This window comes from Pipra filicauda, unplaced genomic scaffold, assembly GCF_003945595.2.
Source record: "Pipra filicauda isolate LSUMZ 115617 unplaced genomic scaffold, ASM394559v2 scaffold319_size1146426_pilon, whole genome shotgun sequence".
NCBI lineage: Eukaryota > Metazoa > Chordata > Aves > Passeriformes > Pipridae > Pipra > Pipra filicauda.
The window spans coordinates 822,785-843,909 of NW_024104442.1; the positions used below are offsets into that span (position 1 = coordinate 822,785).

At 50.9% G+C, this 21,125-nt stretch overlaps 1 protein-coding gene across 7 annotated transcripts; it reads right to left on the bottom strand.

Annotated features, from left to right (window-relative positions):
• Nucleotides 1-1,239: 1,239 nt before the first annotated feature.
• TEDC2 (tubulin epsilon and delta complex 2) lies at nt 1,240-19,971 on the bottom strand. 7 transcript variants are annotated; one of them, XM_039383646.1, is made up of 9 exons: nt 19,793-19,971; nt 19,391-19,440; nt 18,271-18,943; nt 16,815-16,868; nt 14,865-14,949; nt 14,424-14,517; nt 14,097-14,198; nt 13,468-13,679; nt 1,240-1,660 (listed from the first exon to the last, which is right to left on the bottom strand). In XM_039383646.1, the coding sequence occupies exons 1-9, from the start codon at nt 19,816-19,818 to the stop codon at nt 1,358-1,360; spliced, it is 1,599 nt and encodes a 532-aa protein (XP_039239580.1). In that variant the 5' UTR covers nt 19,819-19,971; the 3' UTR covers nt 1,240-1,357. The 7 variants fall into 7 exon arrangements, with proteins under 7 accessions (XP_039239580.1, XP_039239577.1, XP_039239578.1 ...); XM_039383643.1 differs by having other exon boundaries at nt 14,424-14,538; XM_039383644.1 differs by having other exon boundaries at nt 14,424-14,532; nt 19,793-19,968.
• Between the last annotated feature and the right edge of the window lie 1,154 nt (nt 19,972-21,125).

Sequence of the window (21,125 nt, forward strand, 5' to 3'; positions counted from 1 at the left end):
GGCTCGGGGTGCAGACGGGCCGGGGTCTTGTCTGCTGCTGCTCTCACTCCCAGCTTTGGCTCCCGGCTCCTTTGCTGCCAGAGCGAGCGAGGACTGGAGGAGGACTGGAGCAAGGATTGGCGGTGGCAGCGGTGATCTCATGTCGGTGGGAGGACCGGCTCGGCCTGGCTGCCTGTTAACTCTTTCGGGCTGTGAGCAGGCAGCTGCCTGCAGCCCAGCCGGGATCACTCCTGAGATGTGTTTTTCCAATCTGCATCGCCAGGCAGCGCTGGGGCAGGGACGCTGGCCCAGCTGTCCCCCGCCCCCAGGGCCACGCTGCTGCCGCCCCATGGTAGGTGAAATCCAGAGGGAATGGGTGCTGGGACTTCCAGACACTCCCCAGAGCCCCTTTGGCTCCTCTGTGTGCAGTGCCAACGCCATCACCTCCTTCCAAGTTGCTCTCTCTCCCTGTGCCAGCTTTGTCCCCTGGCTTGGGGACCCTCACTGGGAGCCCATGGTGGGGCACCCGGAGGTGACACTGGGGGGGGACAGAGGGAGACCAGTCAGGGGACCTGGAAGGAAAGGGGCTGGAGCTGAGGTGCAGGGGGATTTGTGGTTTGAGATGTTGCTGTCCAGGCAGGGCAGCAGCAGGGTAAGAGCCAGGAAGGCAGGATGCTGAAAGGCCGCTGGGAGCTGGAGATCAGCAGAGCTGCAGGAAGGACAGGACACCTGGGAAGGAGAGCTGGTGCCTGCCACAGGGCCAGGCTCTGGGAACTGGCACCGTACCCACTAGGGACGCCAGGCACTGTTTCCTTTCCCTACAGTGCCCAAATCCTGACTATCAGGATTAAATATTTTTAAACAGCAATGTTGAGCACAGGTAGGTGATGTTGGCTCTGCGCTGCTCTGGCACTGAATCACACACTTGCAGCACATGGCAGAGCACAGAGATGCCACCCAGGGCTCCTGGGCAGGGAGAAGGAGGAGGAGGAGGAAGGGATGGACACACAAACAGCCTGGAGGAGGTTGAGCACAAAATCCCGCTGCCCAGCTCTGATCATCAGCAGAGACTTATTTTTGTGGGCAAAATCTTTTGTGCCACCTTTACCACGAGTGGATCAGGAGGCACTGAGACCAGAGATGGCACAAACAGCAAACAGTTCCCAACTCCTCTGGCTTCTCCTGCACTGTTTGGTTGGTTTTTTTTTTTTTTTTTTTTTTTTTTTTTTTTTTTTTTGTTTTTTTTTGTTTTTTTTTTTTTATTGGTTTTCCTGAAGGAGAGAGGAAAGGGATGAGCTATTGCAGCAAACGTAAGAGACCTGGAGCCTTTCCCAGGTCAGCGCTTCCCCCGAGCCGATGGGGCCCAGCTGTTTCTGCATCAGCTGAGAGAAAGCCAAAAATAAGGCAAAAAATCCACACTGTTGGAGAAGCAGAGCTGGGCAGTGAGCAGGAGGCTCTGGGGCAGGTGAGATGGAGAATCAGAGGAGCCAATGGGACTGACACAGGAAAGGGCAGGTTTGGGCATTAGTCTGGACATGGGATGTATTCTCCTCCTTTTTTTTGTGGGCACTGCTCTTGCCGACAGCATCCCCAGGGAAGCCATGCCACTCTGGGGAAGAATACAGCTGGTTTGGATCAGACTTTGCCCCTCTTCAGGCTGCTCTGGAAAGCTGTGTGAGACCTGTGAACACCAAAAGAGAGGGGGCTGGGTCTGCAAGAGCCCTGGTATCTCTTCTTGCTCCCAGTTTCTTAAATAACATCCATGAATAACAAAAGTGGAGGTTGATTAGGTATCAGATGAATTCCCAAGCTGTGCTCCCGTGGTACTGCTGGAGGCAGGCAGCTGCAGACACCCCGGACCTGGGCACAGGGGTCTGGCTATGCACAGAAATAGCACTGGGAAAATAGCTCCAGCTAAGGCAGACATGCAGCACATGGTGCTCTGCAAACCCAGTTTTGTTATTTACTCTCCTGATTGCTCATTAGAGGGGAAGAAGAGCAGCAGAACTCCATGAGTCAATGCCCTCTGAAAAGGGAGGGCAGAATGCACCCTGAAGGCTGATACTGCCCAGCACAAGCTCCATCTTCAGTGTCATGAAGCTTTGTTAAACTTGAAACTGTTCAGGCTTAAATTGACCCCAAACTGAACCCTTGAAGCAAATTTCAGCTGAAACAGTTCAGCTGCTGCTGAGAGTGGGGTCTGGAAGAAAATACCCCAAGAATGAACCTGACAATGGGCAACTTCCCAAACTGCTTCTCAGGAAACCAGTAATGTGATGCCATCCCTAAACACAGCTCCAGCCCCCCTGTGCTGGTCCTACCCCCCCAGCATCCCCACACCTCCAGCCTCCACTCATGGGGTTGGGAAGGACTCTTGGTTTCCCTCACAACCCACCAATGTTAGTGAGCTGTCAGCTGTACCAGCTTCTAAGTGGTGCTGAAGAGCAGTGACTGGCCTTGAAAAAGCAGGAGGTGAGAAAAACAAGCTCCAACTGGTTAGAAAGCCATGACATTTTCATGTCTCCATTCTGATCCACGAGGGATTTGAATATTTGACTCAGCAGCACCAACGTGATCCTGCTGTAGCAACCCTGTGCCTCCTGCACCAGGACCAACCATTGCATTTGCTACCACTTCAATTACACAGGAGTGAAGCAGGATAGATACATGTATGTATCAAACCCCTCCAGACATACGAGTTGTAGCTCACCAGAGAGTGTTTCCCAAGCAGCAATGCCTGCATGTCTGACCAAGGACCTCTAAAACTCCACAGATGCTTTAAAAGGAATTACCTGCAGAGAGCAGAGCACAGGTCACAGGGCCCTGCTGGCTGTGCCCCTGGTTTGAAAGGAAAAGCAGGACCAGCACAACCCTGCACAGGGCTCAGGCTCGGACAGGGTCACCACCAGGAAACTTCTCACACTCACATGTGGATGAACTTCCCCTTCTCCATTCAAAGAGGCCAAATTCAGGCAACTCTTTCTCTGATTTTGCAGTGGGTTTCTGTAAAATCCACAAATGCTCTAAGGGAGAGAGGAAGAGGCTTCAGGATGGGCTGCCTGATGTGAGACCATATTTTTGGGCACTGAATCTTCCACCTTTGGTGGGGCTGACAGGCCTGGGTGCTCCACTCCTTCCCTCCACACTCCTTCTGGAACTAACAGAAGGGTGTAATTTTCACAGCAGAAATAGAGACTTGCGTGTCCTCCTCCCTCTTCCCACAGGAGGAGCAGAAAGTGCAGCTGGGACTGGATGAGTCACGTTGCAGGAGCAGAGATGGATGACACCCCCTGCACACACAGACACCCCCAGGGACCCAGTGGGGTGATGGATGGGGCAGCAGGAGCTCTCCCTGCTGCCGGAATGCTGCCCAGAGCCAGCTGCAGTGCCCTTGGACGGGGAAAAGGCTCCAGAGTCTGGCTCTCAGGATTGCAGCAAAGAGCTGCAGGAAGGAAAGAAAAACCTGGGAACAGAAACTCCTGTTGAAGACAAAGAACAGAGAGAGTGAATGGCTTTGGTGGGTGAAAGAAAGGTGGTGTTTAGGCAAGAAACTCAGATTCCTAGGGGGGAATGGTGAGGAAAGAAAGGATGAGGAAGCCAGGATTCTTCTAAAACAGACTAATTACTTTGATTTTGAAGCAAGCAAGCCCAGGATCAAATATGATGCTGAGCAGCAGTAGGGAATCCCAGGAGAAGCAAGGTATGGGAGGAGATCCACGTTCCCCAGCACCCAGTGTTTCATGGTAGGCCCATAATTAGGTGGGTCACCAGAGACATCAGATTTTCAAAATAGATGTTAGAGAGCTGAAATAATTTGGAGACCACATGGAAATGCTAAAAAAAAAGAAGGCAAAGCCAGGATGCAAAGACACCCATGTGCTGCTTGCTCTGCTTAGGGCCCATCACTGCCAGGAATTATGCCTTATTTTCTCCAGAATTTGAAGGTAATGGGGCTGGAAACAAGAACAGAAAACAACTTATCTTAAAGAAATAACATTTCTGGGCAAAGACAATCGAAGACAAATCTCTGTTATACAATCCACATATATCCCTGCATGAGTCCAAGGAGTAATACTCACTCCTGCCCACCTCACTGCTCATTTTCTGAACGTACAGCTCAAAACTGGGGTCTGAGTTGTAAAAATCCAGCAAATGGCAGCCCTGAAGCCTTCTCACATGGAGAAGAAGTGACCCTCACTCGGTTAAAAGGCCAACAGAGCACAGGCATTGACTTATCACACAGAGGAATGGTAAAAAAACAAACCCCAGCAGTTTGTAAGAATTAAGACATCCCCATCAGGTTTTTTTGCTGTGGCTCTGTGAGGAAATTAATAATTTTGCCTTTATTTGGCTGCTACAGTATCATGAAATTGTTAAGGCTGGAAAACCCCCTAAGATCATCAAGTCCAACCGTTAACCCAGCACTGCCAAGACCACCACTAAACCTTGCCCCAGGTGCTATGTCCACACATTTTTTGAACACTTGTGGTGACAGTGACTTCCCCACTCCCTGGGCAGCCTGTGCCAGTGCCTGACCACCCTGTCCATGAATTAAAAACGGTACAGTCCAAGAGCCACACATTAGATTAAGATGAGACAGGAAATACTGAATATTTATTGCACAACAATCCCCCGTAATAAACAAATTTTGACTGCAATGAAGAGCTGCAGTAAAACAAGAGCAGGTGAATATGGCATCAGCAACCACAGAAGCCTGAGGAATAAACCCTGGCAAAGCCAGCATTAAGTTTTGAGCAGCTCCATTAATTTTAAGATAAAGAGCAGGGAAGAAACTCCTCACGCAGCAGGAAAGCGTCATTAAAGCACACGTGGCATCTCATAGTCCATTTTAAGCTGCCTTGTGCCACGTAAAACTGGAAAACAGGCAGCAAAATAAATCAGGAGACACAATCTTGGATTCTCAGTGACCTAAGAAGTATTTTCCAGGTCTATGATTCAGCAAAAGGGAAATAAATAAATAATCAAAGGGGGGGAATACAGTGCCAACAGCCATCAGGAAGTGCTGGTCTGAAAATAGCAGCCAAGTGTCACCTTGATCCTCTCCAACAAAGACTTCGGCAACAGTGACAAGTTGCTGGGTGACATGGCCCTGCTATTTTGGGCCTGTGGCAGTGGAGAGCCCCACCAGGGCATTGGCACAGGAGGGGACACCAGCACAGCCCCACCTTCCAAGGCTGACAGAGCTCAAGGAGCACTTGGCACAGGGTGTGACTCTTGGGGATGGTTCTGTGCAGGACTAAGGGTTGGACTCGATGATCCTTGTGGGTCCCTTCCAACTCGGCGTGTTCTGTGATCCTGTGAAGTACTCAACACAAACAGTACTGAGAACCAGGTATGATCCAGACACAGGGAAAAACTCCTAACCAGGAGAAAAGCTGATCCACAGTAATTCTGGTGGTGTCCTGTGCCCTTGAAGATGCTGTGGATTCTCAGGGCACTGCCTGGAGAGCTGGGCAAGGCACCAGCAGAGCCCAGTGACTCATAGGCCACACACACCAGTTTTACAGCTCACAGAAAAGAAATACACCTAGAACATAAGAATAAGCTATTTTACTGTAATTACTGCTTAAAAAAACCCAACAAAATAATGCCATTTGCATTGTCATAAGCAAGGCTCTGAATTCCTCCCTGTGGTAGGAGGGAGATGTGATCACACATGATTCAAATCACTTATGGTTTGTTCAGTCAAACAACTCCATTAAATCCGGTGAGTTTGCTTTTGCAAGGACAAAGGGATCTCTGCCGAGAGCTCTGTCACCTTCAAGAAGGTTCCAGAGCAGCACAACACAACAAACACCATTTAAAACTCAACAAACCCAGGTAGTTAAGACTGAAAATAGTTGCAAGGATACTGCCAAACACCCCAAATTTCCTAATGACACTAAAAGTGAGCCTGGATGTCTCACAGAAACACATGGCTATGTTTAAATTGATATGATCAAACTTGTTTAAATGTAAAAAATACTTTATCTGATTCATCCCTGCATCCAGTAATTTGAATTCTGTCCCATTATGCAGTCACTACCATATTGTAATTAAAGCACTGTAGCCTATTTATGGTTTCATTAATTTTTTAAAGGTACTTTTTTGTTGAGTCACCATTCCTGGAGGGATTTAAAAGCTGTGTGGATGTGGCTCCTGGGGACACGGTTAGTGGTGGCCTTGGCAGTGCTGGGGGAATGGTTGGACTTGAAGATCTTAAAGGTCTTTTCAACCTTAATGATTCTCTGGTTCCTGTGCTCTCTCCTGCACGTTCCTGTGCCTGGCTGGTACCCAATCCTTCACTCCTGGAGGCAGTGAGATGCCCTCACCTTGCATGACAGCACCCAGCTGCTCAACAACTTCAAAAGCAAGATTTACTGCTAACATGTCCTCTAAGAGACTCCACCTCAAGAGACAGCTCTTGTGTATTCTGGAATTTAGAACGTGAAAGAGGAAAACAAACCCCAAAGGGTGAAATCTGCAGATAATGCACTTTTCCAAACTGCAGAGCTGCAAGGCTGGGCCAGCTGCACCAACAGCTGGGGCGCAGCAGCTTGAACAGAGGGAGCAGGACGCTGAGGTGCTACAGAATGTCCAACCCGGTGTCATCTGCTGAAGTTTTACTGACCTGGACACACACATTAGGCCTCCCTCATTTCTTCTTTCTAAGCTGGAGCTAAAATGAGACCAATAAATTGTTTCCCACTACAACATGTAAGGGCCGAGGACAAGCCTAGTGTTGGCACAGCTGGCCCTGGTGTTCTCAGAAACCAGGAGGGAAGACTCCAGAGAGGCTTTTCTCCAGGGCCAGGCTCCTCCACTGACTCACAGCTTGCTTCCATTTGCTTTTTTCCTATCCAAACTCCGGATCCACTGATTATCTTTCTCGTTCTGGCTAAAAATAAGTCAAACATCTCCGTTTGCCTGCCTAAATAGCCCACTGCTGTAATCTCTCGCCTTCTGAAATTACAGTTCAAAACTCCCTTTTAATTTGCCCCCCCTCCCATTCCCAGCTCTTCATCCCCTGGCAGCTTCCTGCTCTCTTCTTCTAACTGAGCTCAGATTAATTAACCAGATTTTTCTAGATTACAATGCTAAAGCCCTTCTTTCTTCACAGATCAAAACCAAGAGATGGACCTTTTCTTCTGGCTGGTGGTTATGAAAATAGTATTTTTGTATCTGCAAGGTGGATGATAGAAACTTTAATACCTATTTAATGAATTGTTTTTATGTTGGACTGAGTCATGATTAGGGTTTTTCTTTTGTGAGGTTGTTTTTAAGGGATGTGAAGGAGGACCGGGAGGCTGCCAGTGAAAGCAGATGTCAACTGCACCAGTCCCAGTGTATATGCTCAAAAAACCAACCAAAACCCACCAAAACAAGAGGCCTTGCTCCAGAGAGTACAGACTTGCAAAAGCAAGCTCTTGAGCAAGTGAAATAATCTCAATCTCCATTTTACAGGTAAAAAGTGAAGAGTCCTGGTGTCAGATCCATCATCTGCTGCAGCCTCTCAGTGACCCCACATGGTGACAGGACTCAGGATTGGAAATGCACACCCATGAACTGGCTGCCTGCCCACAAAAAAATCCCAGTTGGCCCCTTCTCCTGGCTTTCACAAGGCTATTAAAGCATTTCCCACTCATTGCTTACAGTACACTGAGAATTAGACACCCTGGCAGTGTCTGGAGGAGTATGACACATCCTGCAGTACCCTCATCCAGCATCCTCAGCGTGCTCTGCACTCACATGGAACCCAAAACCATCCCTTTCGGATTCAGCAGAAGCAGACAAAATTTCTCAGCAAAGCTTCACCTAGAAATCCCAAGCTCCCACTGAATTCCAGAACTCAGGGAGAGATTAGTTTGAGTAAAAAAACCCTAAAAACTAAAGGATGTGTGTGGAGGACAGGCAGCTCTCCCCAAGAACTCTTCTACAATCCAACCTCTGTCTCAGCATTTTGCAGCACCATTACTCCTTCTAGAACCCCCTGACTGGCACAACAAGTTGCTGAGTCAGGTGTTAATGCTCCAGGCTTGACTCACCCAGTGCTTTAATCAAGTAACTTGCTCTCTGGAACTCACAGAAAGCTCATTTAGAGAATAACACCCCAGCAAATTTGTCATATACAGAGAGGGCTGGAAGCTTTCCTCCCACCTCAACATGTACCCTCTTAAACTGCTCCTTGATGAAATTCCCTTGTTCCTCACACAGCTCATCAGGGTTTGTGCTCCTGGCTCAGGGAGCTCCTCCTGCCCTTGCCCAGGGGTGTGGGGTGCACACAGCCACGCCAGCAGGTTCTCATTGCTCACACACTGCCAGACCCCTCAGAAAGGCTGGAAGAGGCAGAACATTCCTCCACACCACTCCTGGTGCCTTCTTTCTTACCAAGGCTCAAATTATTTCTGCTTTAGATGGAGAGCACCCCTACAGCCACACTGTTGTCTTTCCATGAGGTATCTCCCAAGGAGGAGCTGCAGCAGCACTTTGTGTAGGATCTACATCATAAACCCCTCCAAGGGTTCAACATGATGAACATCCAGAACTAACCACAACTCAGGTTGTGGCTGCCCCATCCCTGGAAGTGTCCAAGGCCAGGCTGGACGGCGCTTGGAGCAACCTGGGCTAGTGGAAGGTGTCCCTGCCCATGGCAGGGGGTGGAACGAGATGAGCTTTAAGGTCCCTTCCAACCCAAACCAGTCTGGGATTCTGTGATTCTCTAATTCTAACCCAAGACAACGTGCATGTGAAATCATAGAAGGTCTGCTGACTACAGAGTGCACTAACAGCAGCGTTTGCAAAACAAAAACAGCCCATGGAGAAGTTGCAGATGGGAAGGAGAGAAGGGAGCCAGTGGAAAGGACAAACTGTAGCAGCTGGAAATACTTAAAGCCACAGATTCTGGAAAGAAAAGGAAAAAATCTGTCTCCTCCCTAGGATCCAACTTCCCATCCTTCAGTAGGATAAAAACAAAAACCTTTTAAAACTCTGCTGTAGGGAACAAAGAAGGAGTAAGAGCTGTTAATCCTCCCTGACCCTCGCTGCGCTTTCTCTCAGCTCATGTCTACACAACACTGGGATCATCTATCACTTTCCAAAAATACTGCTCATTTCCTGTATTTCTGTAATTCTATCCCCTGGCATCAAACACTGCCTTTTGTCTTTGTCTTCTCATCTCAGTTGGATGTACCAGGATAATTTCTTTCTATAACAAAGGCACATTTTATAACAAAGACCCCTCAACCTCTGAATTCAATTGCTATTGACTCTCAATCTCTGCTATAGCACAAGACTTGTTTGAAAAAGTGAGTCATTCAAATGATTTAGTCTTACACGTTTATGAAAACTGTAAAATGTGGTGTAGGAAGAGTAATAAAACTGCACCCAGAGGTACAGAACAGCCAGTTTGCACCCCTTCTGCACCCTGCTACAGTGTCAGCTTGTATTTTGAGTTTTTAACAACTCCTGTGACCCCATTTTTGTGGGCTCAGTCTGCTTTACCCAGCACTTTCACACCTCTGCAGCCCTTGCTGTGGCACTGAAGTTGCTGCCAAGTTCCACTGGACTGCTCAGTGCCGAGAAGCAGATGCTCCATGACTCATGCAGTGCTTGCAGACACAAGTTATCCATAACAGCACCATAATTAACAAGACCAAATGTCAGCTCTAAAATTCAAACATGCAGATGTTCATGCCCATGGCCTATGACCACGCTAATTTAGGAGACAGTGTCTGATCCTGCAAGTGTTTTAGACCAGGTTGGACAGGGCTTGGAGCAACCTGGGATAGTGGGAGGTGTCCCTGCCCACGGCAGGGGGGTGGAATGAGATGAGCTTTAAGGTTCCTTCCAACCTAAACCATTCTGTGATTCTGTGATAAAAATATAAAGTGGAAGTAAGAGGTGCTGATTTTCATCTATCATATGAATGACTTTAGCGAATTTTGAGCGTCAGAAAGAGCCAGACATTCTGAACAGACAGCAAATTCTGGTCGTGAGAAAAGATAACGAATAAATAATGACTGTCTTAGCACTGCTAAGAGCTAAATCCCCCTTCCCCCCAAGCAAACAGTCCTAGTCCAGCTAAGAGGTATGGTTTAAGCAAACTGGACTAAGCTGTGGTAACTGTGGCCCTTCCTAAATGGAGTTTTCGGTGCTCACAAGCAGAGGTTTTCCACTTCACTCGAAAGCTTCACCTGGCACTGAAATTCCGGAGGACTTAAATGCAAAACCCCAACATTCAAGAGGAAACGAACCCGGACGTTTCGCTGGGTGACAAGGCCGGAGCTGCTGCAGAAGTCGCGTTTTCCAAGGGCGGGGGAACATTCCCGGAGTGGCTTCGGTTCCAGCGGCACCTGCGCAGGTACCGCCGGGGACCCAGCGCCACCTGCGGGGCGGGCCCGGCCACTGCATCCCGATAGCCCGGCACCATCCCGACACCATCCCGACACCATCCCGACACCATCCCGACATCATCCCGACACCATCCCGACATCATCCCGACACCCCGACATCATCCCGACATCCCGACACCATCCCGACACCATCCCGACATCCCGACACCATCCCGACATCCCGACACCATCCCGACACCATCCCGACACCATCCGACACCATCCCGACACCATCCCGACATCATCTCGACACCATCCCGACACCATCCCGACACCATCCCGCCCTTCCCAGGCCACTGCATCCCGACACCCCGACACATCCTGCCACTGCCCCGGGAACAACCGCCAGATGTGACAGAGCAAAACTCGCAGTCACAGAACGCGCAGAGGTGGAAGAGACTCACAAGGGTCATCGAGTCCAACTCCTGGCCCTGCACAGGACCATCCCCAGGATTCACACCCCCTGCCCCAGAGGATCACCCAAACCCTCCTGGAGCTCTGGCAGCCTTGAGGCTGTGCCCACTGCCCTGGGGAGCCTGTTCCAGGGATGGATGGGGCAGCCACAGCTTCTCTGGGCAACCTGTGCCAGGGCCTCCCCACCCACACAGGGAAGAATTTCTTCCCAATATCCCACCTAACCCTGCCCTCTGGCAGTGGGAAGCCATTCCCCCTTGTCCTGTCCCTCCAGACCCTTGTCCAAAGTCCCTCTCCTGGAGCCCCTTTAGGCCCTGGAAGGGGCTCTGAGGTCTCCCTGGAGCCTTCTGTTCCTCTTCTCCAGGCTGAACACCCCCAGCTCTCCCAGCCTGGCTCCAGAGCAGAGGGGCTCCAGCCCTCCTGACAGAAAAGAAGAAAAAAAACCCAACGAAAATTAAGAAAAAGACCCCATAACAAAAACAACCCCCTGGACTTTAGCTGAACAAACAGGCAGAGTAAAGAAGTTCATGGAAAAGATTTATTGCTCAGAACTCTCTCTGTGTGTGTGAAGGACTAGCAGGAGGCTCCCCTGCTCAGTCCCCCAGCTCATCCCTCACCAGCACAGGGAAGCTCCTGCCCCCCTGGCAGAGCTGGGTGTGGATGGCACGGAAGAGCCGGGCAGAGCCCTCCGGGCACGGGCTGGGCTCCAGGACAGGCAGCAGCTCTGCCATCAGCACCTGGGCAGGACAAGGGGGACACGTCACCAGAGCCAGCACACATTGCCAGGACTCCTTGAAGCGAAGTGGCTGCATAACAAGTGAAATCTAATCAGAGCAGTATGACTAATAACTCATTGATTGACAGATACTTTCTTTTGTCATATTTAACAGAGTTGTTCATCCTCTGCTCATGAGCTACACTAGCAGCCACCGTGTTCCCAGAGCAGTGAGATAAGTGGAGACGCTGCTCCTCTGCCACAGGGAAGGCCCAGCACTGGGATGAGATCATACCCTGCAAGAAGTTAAAGCTGGTGTTGGCTCAGGAGCTCTGCAGCCACACAGTGAAGTGCTCACTCACCCAGCAGTAAGTTCAAGCACTCAGGACTGTTCCTGTCACCTCCCAGCTAATCCAGGACAGATGGGTGAGTGGCCAACTGCAGCCCAAACGGGCTACAGGGGCTGCTAGAGCTGCCAACGTTCCCTGCCCTGGTCTTTGGTCCATTAAGCCTAGCTCAGGATCTCAGCCCACCTCAGCTCAGGTCCAACACCACCCTGGTGCAGCATCATCAGCTCTGGACTGTGAGACTGTGAGAGACAACTCAAGCACAGGTCACTTCCAATCAAAGGACAGAAGCTGGCCTTTGGTGCCCCACTCTTGAATTAATGCTCAGGCAGACCTCCTCTGGGATTTTCATACTGCTCCACATATGTCTGCACAAGGACAGGGAAGCAGGACACAGCTGGTAATCTTTGGGAAGTCTCTACAGACATGAAAGCTACCTAAGGGGAAAGCTGCACATGAAAGAATGCTGCCCTGCTTTACTTCCTAAGAGAGATATCCTTCTCTTTTCCATCCATCTGCTCTGCTCCTGATGTGTAAGAACAGAGGAAACAGACCTTCACCACCAAAGAGAGTCTAAGAGCTACCAGGAGTCTCTGTGATACTTGGCATTCCTCCATGGAAAGGCAATGGACAGGCTTGGCCCAGAAATAGGTACATCCTTTCCCAGGGTATTTATCTTGTATCACATCCACTCATTTCACCTGTTCCAACAATTTCACTTATCTTCACCCTGCAGAGCTGCTTCAGACCCTCAGAGCTCACCTACCACAAAACACCTATTTGGATACATGTGCAGAGGAAACTGAGTCAGTCAACAGAGCAGCGGGAATGTGGCTTTGGTCACCACTTCATTTTGGGCAGATAAAGAACCCAAAACCTTCACGATCCATAATTCAAGACTATAATACTGAAGTCCCATTTGAGGACAGGCAGCAATCTATCTTCAGCCAGAGGGAGGAGTGCAGCCAGTTATTAATAACTCCTCTGTGGCTTAGAAAAAATTACTTTTCCAAAGCCTCTATCATTCAGGTCAACAGTGGATGTGATTTCACAGATCTTCTCTGCCCTTTGCTGCTGGTTGAGAAGAACAAGTGATCTCTGTGCAGCAAGCTCTCTGCTCAGGCTGCTGAAGAAGCTGACACCTCCTACCCTGCTCTCACAGGCTCAGAATGGTCAAATCAAGATTAGCAGCACAGTGGTTTGAGGTTTAAAAGGAAAGGAAGAGAGAGCAGAGGAGTTCACTAGCTGGAGGTCACACAGGAGAGAATGACACAGTGGGTGCCCTCGTGGGACTGTGAAGGGCTGACAAAAGGGGCCTTCAGGCATTACCAACATCCTCCACTGCCAAATTCTTTCAGAACAGCTAAATAAAACCTTATCAGGAGAGGGTCAGACGCATAAAGGCCTCTGCTCTGGCTCTAACAAAAAACAGTCAGTTCCATTCACCTACAAAGACAGCAAGGCACTGAGGGGACTTGGACATGAGGCATAAACACAGAAACACGACTGGGGAAGCTTGCTGTGCTGCTGCTCCCCATCAACACCCCATCCAGCAGTTGGTGCCCCACAACTGCCCTTTCCTTTCCCTGCTCCAGGAGCATTAACACTTTCCCAGACTCACCTTTTGTAGGGCAATCTCTTGGTGCAGCATTGACACTTGCAGCTTCAAGGCAAACAGGTCCCTCAGCTCCTGGAAGCTGGAGTAACACAGGAGAGGCAGAGCCAGCACTCCTGCAGTGTCACATATCTGTCCCCTGGCAGGGACACAGGCTGGGGAGCAGCTTCCCACATCCCCAGTGCAGTCTGGGCGCAGCCTCAGCTGGGACTCCAGAGCTGCCAGGGGGCAAGAACAGGCAGGAGACAAAACCACACAAGTTAAATCTGTACTTGCAGAATTTATGATCTACTTACTGTTCCCAGAAATGAATGACTAATGACAGTGTATTATTCAGGGTAAGCTCCTCACACATGGCACAATCAGGACATCCTAAGCTATGGCATCCAGTGTCCCCAGCAGTTCCTTCCCCAGCCCTCCTGAACTGCAGCAGTTAAAAGCTCCAAGCCTCTCCCGAACACAGAGGGGTGGCACACAGATACCATGGCTTTGTTTGCCACCAGACAATTTCACGTGCTCCATTACCATTAAGGATAACCAGGAGAAAAATTACCTTGTCCACAGTGTCCTGCACAGATGGAAAACCACTGTTCCAGCACATTCACACCTGACCACAAACACGGGGACTGACTCACCTGCTCGAAGAAGCTGCAGCTTCTGCAGGTACTGAGCAACTGTGGTTTGCAAACCCTCCAAGGTCAAAAGGCTTTCATACTCCCCTTGTAGAGTGGGAGGGTCTACAAGAGAAGCAGAGGAAACCCAGCAGGCATGAGCATACTGGAACCTTCCTCTCCAAACACCAGTTTCCAGAGTGGCATTGGGTTCACCAGCCCTCATTTTAGGCAGGCAATGCTCCTGTCCCTCAAGTCCAGCACATGGCAAGGACACAAAACAGATGGAACTGGAGTCCAGACCATCCTTATTCCACCTTCTGCCCCTCCACCCCCTTTTTTCCTTCTTACCTGCAGTCTCAGCTTCCACATACTGCCTCAGATGGGAGGGGACATCCTGGAGGACCCTCAATTCCTCCTCTATCTCTGCAGGACTGAAGTCTGCCTTCGGTGAACAAAACTCAAACAGCAGCAGCTTAAGGAAAGTTCCACACCACCAGCTGAGTGCAGCATCCCTGGCCAGGCCAGCTGGGAGCAGGGACAGAGGGAACAGCCCAGGAAGTGGCATTGCAGGGGGAAGCTGAGGACGGCACAGCACAGCTGTGTACGGCGTGTTTGCCTTGTGGCCATGTTTGGCTGGATCAAGAGTTTTGTAAGTGCTCAAGAGCTGTACTATGAAAAACCCCACTTCCCAGAGACCCAGCTTGAAGTGCTGGTATTGGAGGCATTACTCTCTCCAGCTGGGAGCTCACTGTGGAGCAACTGTACCCGGAGCCTGCTGGGAAAGGATACAGTTGTCTGGATCCTCTTCACAAAACGGGCCCTTGCAGCTGCTGCATCTGCACTTGTTTGGCACAGATGACATTTCTCCCATGCCCTGAAAATTCCAAAGGGGCAGGAGGTGGAAGTTACACTCCTTTGTACCAGACAGTGTTCCCACTGAGCTGTGACACACCAGTGTGACACATCAGTGCTTTAATTACAAGTGTCTCCATCACCCCCCTCTCTCACAGGTTATTTACTAACCATTCCCAACTCATTCCCACAGCTGGTATTAGATCAGCAAGGACACCCTGCAGAAAACATTAGACACTGCAAAACACCTGTTCCCCTCTCCACTTGTTTTAAAGGGAAGGATTTACAGCCATCAGAAGACAGACAGCACATTTCCAGAAGCAGAATGTGAACTTGCAGTACATCCCTAATTCTGTTGTATTGCCCTGCCTATGTTCATGTCCCATAGGAAACACCAAATCTTCCCTTCCTTTCTTAGGAGTAAGTCATCTGCATTTCTGCACAGTTGTTCTGTTAGCAAAGGTGCACAAAAAGAAGAGCAGACAGGACAAACTCTCACCCCAATTCCTTCATATGCCAAACTTCCTCAAGATTCTCCTTTAATCCTTTTTTTGGGGGACAAAATGCTATGTTTGGCAGGCAGTATGCCAGCAGTGTGTCAGCATCAGGGATGCAAGACACAGGCTAAAGGACAGTATCATGAGGAAGCTGGCCAGGAGTTCACACCAGAGTCCAGTTTTTTAAATAAAGCACTACACAAATAACAGCATTACCAGAGAGATGCATTTCACTTACAGAGTTCACCATCCCCATGGATACACAGTCCCCATAATATCCTTTACTTAAGAACTGGTTTAAAAAGCCAATCTCCCAAAATCTGCTGCAGTGAGAGCCATCAGGAGGAAGCTTAAAATAGTTCTGCAGTGCCTGACTGCCTAACTCATGTGCATGTGTCTTTTAAATCATGTTAGGAACTGCAGATTTCAGAAATACATTATGCAAAGAAGTGGCAAGATTAATGGAACAGGAGAGAACAGAAGTTCCCAGGCAAGATGCATTCCCTCTACAAGGGTTCTTTAGTGCAAAGGTTATTCTCAATCTGTCACTGAGTTGAAAGCAATAGTGAAAAGTATAAAATTACACCAGAGCGATTAGAATGCTGAAAGGCTCAATTTACAAGTGAAAATTAAGGGAATAAGGTCTTTACAACTTGTTGAAGGGCAACTAAGAAACTGGTGGCTGATAAATGACAGTTCCCAAGAGGAGGAGGAATTCTTGAGGGCAGCACAAGGGGCTACAGTTAGAGTTAAGACAGGGTTTAAGCTTAACATCTGAATTAAGCACATAATGAGAAATCTGCTGAATTATGGCAAGATTTCTCAGAGTAAATGTGGGAAACCCTTCCAGAAGACTGGAGAATGCACCAGAGCACTGAGCTCACCAGAAACCCAACCACCTGCACCCTCACTGCAGGAACTCTGGAGTTGGCTCTCTGTAAGAGCTGAACAGCAGGAACAGCCTCAAACACACACAGCTGTGGTGCTTCCAGAGGTGTCCCAGCAGGGCAGGGCACAGCTGGTTTGGGAATTGTTCAGTGGATAGGGTACAGAGGCACCCACCCCACAGGGTCTCCTGCCTCCAACAGGTGTCTGCTACCAGCAGAGGCTTCTGCTGCACTGTTAAACCCACAAATAAAGCATTCCAGTTCCTTCATGACTCAGTGAGCAAGAGTAATTAGCACTCTGAAAATAAATTCTAGCAGCTAGAATAACATGAGCACACACATCCTCAGCAAGAGCCTTGCAGGGCACTCCTCCTGCTCCCAGTTCAGCCCCACACCCCACGGGGTCACTGCCTGCCCAGGAACCACCACCAGCCCCGGCCCCCCACCCGGCCCCTCCTCACAGCCCCTAAGCAGAGGGACTGCACTAGTCAGGCTGGGCTTACCTGGAGTTCCTGGAATAGGCTATCCTGTAGGGAAGGGGGAGCTTCAGCTGGCATCTGCAAAACAGGAGAAGGATCAATCCTGGCTGCCAGGGAGCAGTTGAGCCTTGTCTTCCAACAGGGAAAATGATATTTTGTCAAAATCTGGAATTAATTTAGCTGCAATGGGAGATGCAGCAACCCTGGAGACTGAATCCACCACTGCCTCCAGCTTGTCCTCAAGGAAGGAGGCTCAGGCTCCTCTCTAATTCTACAGACATCACTGAGCTGACCTGCAGGAGCTCCTGCATCCTGCCACCAGCTGTCAGAGGCTCATCCAAGGTGGGAAGCTGGGAGCAAAGCCCTGGCACGGCAGAGAACAGGCATGGAAACAACTTGTTCAGGGAAGCTGGTCTGCCCAACCCTGCTGCTCTACCTGAGCAGGACAAGGCAGCTTTGCTTAGCACCACATCACACTCAAAGAAATGGGAAAGGGACAGTCCAGCTTCCATTGGAATATGGTTCTTAACCCCGAAGTAAAATAATCCTAAAGTTGTAACTACAAAAACAAATGGGTTGGCAGTTATTAGTCACATGCAGACTAGGAACCCAAGGCCACAGTTGAGATTTTAAGTACACAAACACTTGAATCCAGATCCCTGTTCCCCCAGCAACTGTCACTCAGTGTCCTGTGTCCCTTCCAATGCCAGTGAACAGGGATAATTTCCTTCCTGCACAAACACAAGTCTGGGTTGTGGTAGCTGAGAGACATTCCTCAAAATTTTCCTGGGACATCAGAGCTGACCTTCACTGCTTCTTTAAAGCAAACAGTACACAGAAAAGAAATTCTTTAAACAAGACAGACTGGCCTGAATGCAAAGCCAACATTCCAAGTATTATTTTGCCACTTTTCCACAGAGAATCTCAGTAACATCCACGTCATAATCCTTCCCACACCAAACACTTGAAACAACTGCATTCTAGTCCATCCTGACTTGTGTAGTTATATGGGCAGTGTCTTACAGGTTAAGCCAGATGCCATCACTGCAAACAGCATTGGGCACCTGCTTTAGAGAGAGTGCAAATTCATGCATTATGTATTATCACCGTGTAAAAAGAGAACAAATAAAAAAATCAATATGCTATAATAGAAAGTGCACTCAGAGGAAAACTAAGGCTCAAGAAAGCTCTACAGAGACAGTTTTCCATAACAGTCACAGGGGACTATGAAATACCAACAGTCCTAATTGAAAGGCTTTCAAAGTCCCAGCCATCCAAGAAGAAGCCCTTTAAATTAAAACCACTTGCTCAACCACAGTAAAGGCTTTTAAACTGTACAGGATGCTTCCTCTTGAGAGGGATGGGAGGATGGTGAAAGCAGGCTGGGGCCCCAAGGAGCAGCAGCAGCCAGCAGGGTTTGGAGATGTGCCTCTGAGTGTCAAGTGGAACACGAAGAGAGGTGCCCACCTCCCACACTCACCCCTTTTCCCACAGGGTGCCTGTCCCAGGTGAGAAGCTCCTTCCTGATGCACCTGCAGTGTCCTCCTTTTTGCTGGACTCTCCCAGGAAACCACAACTTTTCTTCCCTGCATCAAATAACTCCTGGCCAGCAGCTATTGAGTTCTTTTCCCCAGCTGAATCCCCCACAGAAAAACTTTGCTGCTCATTTGGGGCAGATTTGGACGAGCCAAGTGTCTCTTGGGGTTCAGCTGGAGCACAGACCTCTGTGGCACTGCCAGTTGCTGTCCTCTGACTCCCTCTTTGTTTCGAAGCCACCCCTTTTGAGGAGTTCTTCCCAGATGTCCTGGGACCTTGAGAAACACATCTGGCTGGGGCTTTCCTTTGTGGTTTCTTCACATCTGGGTCAGTCCTATAAGGGGCTCTTAGCTGGTATGCAGAGGGCTTCTTTGAAGAGCCAGGCTTTTTGCTTCCAGTTCCCACCTTTGTGCTCTCAGGAACATCCTCAACAGGTACAGGCCCCTGCTGCTCTTCAGCCTTCCTGGCAGCAGGTCCCTCACCTGCCAATTTCTTTCCTGTAGCTCCCGGGGCCTCTAATGGACTTTTCAAGATGCTTTTCCTGACTTTCAGTGCCTTCTCTAAGGCCCTGTTCAGCAGTTCCAGCTCCTCCAGCTCCTTGGGTGAAGGCCTGTTCTCTGCAAGAGGAGACAACACGTCAGAAAGTCCAACCCTGGATCTTGCCCATCTGTCTCTTCACTAATCTGCTTTGCCATGTACTACAGAAGGGAACCAGACAATGAATGGTGCAGGGGGTATTTTTTTTGGCTGTGGGAGCAGCCAGTGCACAGAGGATGCAGGCAAGCTGCAGGAAGCCTTGAACACAGGACGGGTGTGAGCCACAGAAGAGAGTTCTGCAGAATCAACCTCAGCAAGTGACAACCCCACGCCTGGGTCAGGCCTAGAGACACTTCACCACTGACCTGGATTACCGAGGCGCGACTCCAAGCTAACTCCAAGGAGGAAAGTGGGAGGGAAAAAGCAGAGGGGGGTTAGGTCGCAGAAAAGTGGAACGGCTGCTAACACCGAACCTGGCTCAGCCCCGGTGTGACCTGAGGGGCCCTCGGGCCGGGGGAAGCGCTCACCGTGTCCAGCGCCGGAGCCGGGCTGCGGCTGCTCCTCTTCCTCGCCGCCCCTGGGGGAACAAACAGCGCCGGGGCCGGCGATGTGCACCGGGACCGGCCCCGCGGCTGCGGGCCCGGGCCCGGGGGCCGCAGGGTGTGCCCGGGGCCGCCCCGCACTCACCACGGCCGCAGCAGCGCCCGGCCCCGCTCCGCCCGCCGCTCCAGCTCCCGCCGCCGCTCCGCGCCCGCGCCCAGCGCCGCCCTCAGCGCCGCCGCCGCCCTGCGGGGCCCAGCGCGCTCAGCGGGGCCCGGACCGGTCCCAGCCCCGGTCCCAGCCCCGGTCCCAGCCCCGGTCCCAGCCCCGGTCCCAGCCCCGGACCCGGCCCGGCCCGGCGCCCCCGCTCCCCCCCGGACCCCGCTCACCGCCCGCCGCGGCCCGCGGGCAGCATCGTCCCGGCCGGGTCCTGACCGCCCCCGCTCTCCGCCCGCGCTCCCTCCCTACGGCCCTGCCAGGACCTGCGGGGAGGGCGGGGCGAGGCCCGCGCGCGGCCAAGGGCGGGAGCGGCAGCGGGGAGGGACCGCGGGATCCAGGGAGTGCCCGGCCGGGGATCGCTGTGCCTGCTCGGGGATCGCTGTGCCTGCCCGCGGGATCCCGGGAGTGCCCGGCCGGGGATCGCTGTGCCTGCCCGCGGGATCCAGGGGCAGCCCGGGCGGGGATCGCTGTGCCTGCCCGGGGGTCTCGGAGGGTCCCGGGGGTTTGCATCGGCAGAGAGGCAGATTTGTGATTTTTTTGATGGAGGAATCTGCCCTGTCCTGCGGCTGTGAGAGCTGCCTGTTGGTACCGCTGGGATCCCGACTGGAATATTGCTGCGAAGTCCTGCAGTTCCCCAAAAGTGCCCATAGCTGGCACTCGGCGATGCCTGTTCCGGGCAGCCGAGCAGCAGGAATCCAGTCCTCCCCTTTGCACAGCACAATGAAAGTTAACAGAAGTTTATAAAGAAGGAAAGAAGTGGTTCTTTGCTTTCGAGGGCTGAATCTTCAGGTTGAGATGCCTGTGATTCTCTGCAGCCATTCTTCTAAAGAGAAAAAGTTCAGAATTACAGGCAACACATGGAGACAGGGCTTTAAAAAAAACTATAAAATATTACAAGGTTGGCCCCATCTTGCCCCATTCTTGCAACTATGTGTGAGTTCACTGTCAGAACACTGTGAACAGTTCTGCCTCTGAGGCATGGACCAAGATAGAGCCCAGCTGGCTCTTCCAGGGCTGAGCGGGCTCAGCAGGGCTGACAGGGGGTATCAGACACACAAAGTAGTTTAATCAGCAAAATCATGAGCTGCAATGCTGTGAGACCTCGGGGAGCAGCAGTGGGACAAAAAGAGCTCATTTACACACAGCTGCTTCTCTAGAATCATGGAATATTCTATGTTGGAAGGGATGCACAGGGATCATCAAGTCTAACTCCTGACCCTGCCCAGGACACCTAACAATCTCACCCTGTGCCTTAGAGTGTTGTCCAAACATTCCTTGAGCTCTGGCAGCCTTGGGGCTGTGCCCACTGCCCTGGGGAGCCTGGGCAGTGCCAACCACCCTCTGGGGGAAGAACCTTTTCCTGAGATCCAACCTGAGCCTGCCCTGACACAGCTCCAGCCATTCCCTGGGTCCTGTCACTGGTCACACAGAGCAGAGATCAGAGCTGCCCCTCCACTGCCCTTCCTGAGGAAGCTGCAGGCCCTGATGAAGTCTGACTTCAGT